General features: G+C 35.2%; 1 protein-coding gene across 1 annotated transcript in view; it reads right to left on the bottom strand.

The window, feature by feature from the left end:
• Positions 1-5,308, bottom strand: part of SLCO6A1 (solute carrier organic anion transporter family member 6A1) — a 136,537-nt gene that overhangs the window by 121,695 nt on the left and 9,534 nt on the right. Inside the window, exon 3 of the mRNA XM_007455385.1 lies at positions 2,659-2,919. Coding sequence (XP_007455447.1) covers positions 2,659-2,919 — 261 coding nt within the window. The remainder of the gene's footprint in view (positions 1-2,658; positions 2,920-5,308) is intronic.

The following is a 5,308-nucleotide window of genomic DNA, read 5'->3' on the forward strand; positions in this document are numbered from 1 at the left end:
TGAAAACAAAGTCTTCTACCAGTAGGATAATACTAATCTTTTAGTGCCCTTCTTGAAATCATAGTCCAAACAAGGGATTTTTTAAAGTGAAGAAGGGCACTTCGATCTTGGACTCTCAGCCTTCGGAGCGGTGACAAATAAATTTCTGTTTTTTAAACCAACCAGTCTATGATATTTTTGTTATAGCAGCCCAAACTAACTAAGACATGAGGAAAATCAAAAATCTTTGTTGTGAATTATAGAAGGGAACTGAAATAAAAAATCAGGGGAATGGATCCATTTGAAAGTATAACTGAGGTTGAAAGTAACAAATTCATTGTGGGACTAAGTTGTCCTCTTGTGTGATTTTTCTCTAAAACACTCATCAGCAGCCCAGATATAGATATAAAAGAAAGGTATATGGTTGGATCAAAAGTTTTCCAGACCAGGAACAAGAAAGGACAATGGGACAGAGAGCTTAGTATAATGATTAGAGTATGTCTGAAATATTCTAACATGTCATATTAAGGAACATAAAATAAGCTACAAATGAAAGAACGTAACAACAAGGAGAATCTGATAAAGGGAGAAAGTAGACGTCAATACACTAAAGGTTCCAATGAAAGGAAAGAACTGATGTTTCTGTTATATGAGTGAGTTAGAAGAATTAGTGGAGATAATCAGACAGTGAGATAACAGATATTTAGGAAGTTCTTAGTAACGTGACAGTGCACTGCAATCATGGATATGTTGGGTGTTCAATTATATGCAGAGATCTAGAAACTAAAAATCAGAGTGTGATACAACTGTTTGCATGAACTAGAGCAGAAAATTAGTTTTCACTTCTCAAGGATTTGGTTTACTATGATTTCTACATGTTAGTTGACACATAGGGACTGAAGACCAATTTGTCATCAGTACAGAAAACTGAGATGGGGTAGAGGGGGCAGAGAAAGGGAGTGTAAGGTGGTGATAAATGGACTGCTCCAAGGTTCAGGCCAGTCATACAGGAAGATGAGTATGGCAGGTAACTGGGGAAAATAGAGAATAGAATAGGAGAGATATTCAGAAGAGAATAAGAGAAGGACCCCCCAAAAAAAGGATGAAAGAAGAAAATACAGAAATTAAAAATATATACATACATAAACTGAAGTATGTACATAGAGTAGAAAAATTAGTTATGTAAGAACTAAACTTTTCAACAAAATGAGTGAAATATCTGCATAGATGTGTATATGAAATAAGCACTTCTACCTGCAAAGACCATTTATTTACTCTATTTCTGCTTCTCTAACAAGCAGAGGGTTACCCAGTAAATACACTGAATGGTTGTTGTTAGATAAATTACACATTCCTAATCACAAGCAGAAAATAAAATATGTAGAATCTAGATACTATAAAGAAAACACAAAGGAAGAAAGACTGTACTATTTCTACTCTCATTACTCCTGAGTACTCATCAAGCAGCATTTTTAATGTCTCAAGCAGTGCTTCCTAACTTTTCACCCTTTCTGACCAGAACAGGGTTAAGGGAAGAATAGGAGTAAAGTGTTATCCATTCCCTTCTTCCCATAAGTCATCTCATTCAATTAGCTGTCCATTATACAAATATAATAAATATATTACAAATATATTCTATTAATTAATAAATGTATTTATTCTACATATAATCTACAAATATAATAAACAGATTATAAATATATGTAAATATTATAGATTTCATAAGTTATATGATATATATCATGTACATATCAGTATATTATTTATAATATGAATTACATAGTATATATAGCTAAATATCTTATATAAATTATATTTAATATGAACTATTTTTATTTATATTGTAAACACACAGCATAAACACACATCACAAACATACTTTTAAACATCATAAACATGTATATACACACATACACACATACAGAGACATCCTCAAGCCTTTTCCATCATTTCTTGCTAAAGCCCAGTTTAAAGTTTCCAAAACTGGTAAATGCATTCCAACACTTTTATAAGCCTATGCATAACAAGAAAGTCCCTGACACAAAAGTGTCAGAAATAGTGCTATGGACTTCAAATAGCCTTTTTATCTACTGGGAGTAGCAAAAAGTTGTGGAATAAATTTAAAAAAACAATGAAGAAAGCAAAGAAGGCTCCAATCTTTCCAGATTCGAAGTCCTGTGTCAAAGGGCAGCACCCATTTTGAAATGGAAGAAGTAGCTAGAAAAGTTCTGACTTTTTGTATGTGTCTGTGTAAGTTTGGTTATCTTCGTCTTTGTACTTGTGTATATGTGTGCTGAGGTCAAAATAAAGGGATCAATTTAAGTATACTGTGGAAGACATAAATCAAAAGATTTATAATATATATGAAAATTGATAAAAGAAAACCAATTTCACAAAATAATTATCCCAAATATTATCCCAAATATCATCCAAAATATTCTTTCATCTTACTAGGCCCATCTCTTAGATGAAAGGGTATATGATCATGAGAAGATGGGAGAATGGCATACATGTTACCAGGGAGCTACCATTAATTAGCTTAATAAACTTGATCATATAAGTAGATACAGATGAATGAATGTACAGACAGATAAATATCACAGTCTATTTTAAGCTCCTAGAGCCAATGGTTTAAATGAATAATGATTTGATGTATGATAGTATCTTTTAAAATCTTACCTTCAGTTTCTACCGTCATTTTATAATTTCCACCACTAAAGTATGGAAAAGCAAATAAAAGTGATCCAGATCCTACTAAAAAGGAGGAAACTGTAATCCATCCTGGTATGTTTCCTTTCCCTCCATAATATGCTATAAACACTACTACCAGGCAAGATGAAATATCATAGGTCAATGACAGCACTAAATTCTCAGTGGTTTTCAGATGATTCTCCTTCTGAAAATTGTCAGTGCTCAGATCTACAAGACCAAACACAATACCTAAAATGTAAAAAGAAAAAAAGAAAGCAATAATATGCATTAAATTATCTTTATAAAGACAAAATAGATCATCATTATAATCACGGAAAAACAAAACAATTTGCAATGACTTAAGTTTATTTTACATTACTCTGAATGTTTAAGATCTATAAATACATAATAGTTCCTTTTCTAAAACACTAATAGGTCTTAACCTCTATGAAATATTTGCTAATTGAATTTTTGTAACTATTTTTAAACTGTATTTATGAGTAATATACTGAATGAGTAATATACTGAAGAATATGCTCTTTTCAATCATCTCAGTACTGATCTTTATTTTAATGTATTATGTTTCAATTATTAAAAATGAATAACAATCTAATGAATATTTGCTTATCTCCCATCTAGAATAGGAAATAAAACATTAACAAAATAGTTGAAACCCAACATGCACTCCCTAAACACATTCTTCTCTCTCACTCTATAACCCACATCCAATATTTGGAGTTTACCCATTTCTGAGCCGTTTTAACACTTTTTTGACAATGTATATATACATCCTTTAACAATATAGAATATCATTTGTCATGTTCTTGAACAGTAAGTAAATGGTATCATATATGTGTATTTCTATAACTCAGCATCCAACTGGGAAAAATAAACATACTAAATATTTGAAACAGAAAAAAATTGATATCGGTGTTGGTTACAAAAGTAATACATTTGTTGGAGTGAAAAGAAAAAATAGTTACTAATCAAAACTCATGATACGGCTTCCCTGGTGGCGCAGTGGTTGAGGGTCCGCCTGCTGATGCAGGGGACGCGGGTTCGTGCCCCGGTCTGGGAGGATCCCACGTGCCGCGGAGCGGCTGGGCCAGTGAGCCATGGCCGCTGAGCCTGCGCGTCCGGAGCCTGTGCTCCGCAGCGGGAGAGGCCACAGCGGTGAGAGGCCCGCGTACCGCAAAAAACAAAAACAAAAAACAAACTCATGATATAAATGCCACTAAAGTTGCTGGAGTAGTGACAGCTACTGCTGCTGCTGCTGCTACTGCTGTTGGAACTGCAATCACTACCCCTTTTTAGGAAGCCAGGACCCACACACCTATTAATGCTATGAAATTTAGCTACCTCATAGTCACCTGCGGTTTCTGCTGCTCTTGCAGTTGCTTGAGCCAGTGCCCATGAACACTGTACTGCTGCATCATCCACTGTTGTTGCTGATGGAGCTTTATTTATTCCTGACTATAAATCCAGGAGCCTTCACTTACCCAGTATTGCTGCTGCTGCCAAAATCATCACCAGAATGGAGAAAAAAGAGAGAGGCTTCCCGTTGCCCCTTTTTCAAATGTACTGCCACAGCCTCTTACTGGCAACACCTAAGTGGAAGCCAGCTGGCAAGGAAGTCTGGTAAATGTAGTTTACAGGCTGCCAGTTCCCTTGGAAATAGGAGTGAGTCCAGAATGGCAACAATGGAGTGCATGGCCAACAAATAACTTGAAGAGTTCACCCTCTGGACTACTTAGGACACATTTTCACCCTTCTTCCCATATTTAAACTTCCATACCAAATTAATAGCAACATAATCGTGCTTCTGAGAAACATGTTGCGATTATTATTCTTACAAACAAAGATGTTCCCACTTTTTCCCCAAAAAGGGAGACACATAGTCCAATCAGTCACCATATCCATTTCAAGGTAATTTTAACCCTTCTTCTAGTTGAATCACAAACCTGAATGGGTTTTCTTTAACATAAAAATTAAATTGTAAGGTATAAATGGTATAAGTAAATAAATAATTAAGCAAAGATGTAGGCCTAACTAAATCTGTGAGGGAACTGTATTGCAGAAGAAACCATAATCAGACCCAGAACCACAGCAGTTTAACAGATCAAAACCAGCAAGAAACAAGATATAGAAACTTTGCTGCACCTAAAAGCATTTTCTTCAACTCTCATTTTTTTTTAACATCTTTACTGGAGTATAATTGCTTTACAATGGTCTGTTAGTTTCTGCTTTATAACAACGTGAATCAGTTACACATATACATATGTTCCCATATCTCTTCCCTCTTGCATCTCCCTCCCTCCCACCCTCCCTATCCCACCCCTCTAGGTGGTCACAAAGCACCGAGCTGATCTCCCTGTGCTATGCGGCTGCTTCCCACTAGCTATCTATTTTATGTTTGGTAGTATATATATATGTCCATGCCACTCTCTCACTTTGTCAACTCTCATTTTAAATGTGGCCAAGGAGGATACTGGCCAAGGCAAAGAATGTCCTGTCAGTAACTGTGTCTGTCTCTGGGGTTGGGGTATTAATTCCTCTTCCAATTTAGGAATATTCTGTAGAGACAAATTTGTAAAGTTATCTTCCACAACACTCTTCTATAAAATAGTAAGGGAAAGAA

The sequence above is a fragment of the Lipotes vexillifer genome, unplaced genomic scaffold (assembly GCF_000442215.2).
Source record: "Lipotes vexillifer unplaced genomic scaffold, Lipotes_vexillifer_v1.1 scaffold499, whole genome shotgun sequence".
Taxonomy (NCBI): Eukaryota; Metazoa; Chordata; class Mammalia; order Artiodactyla; family Lipotidae; genus Lipotes; species Lipotes vexillifer.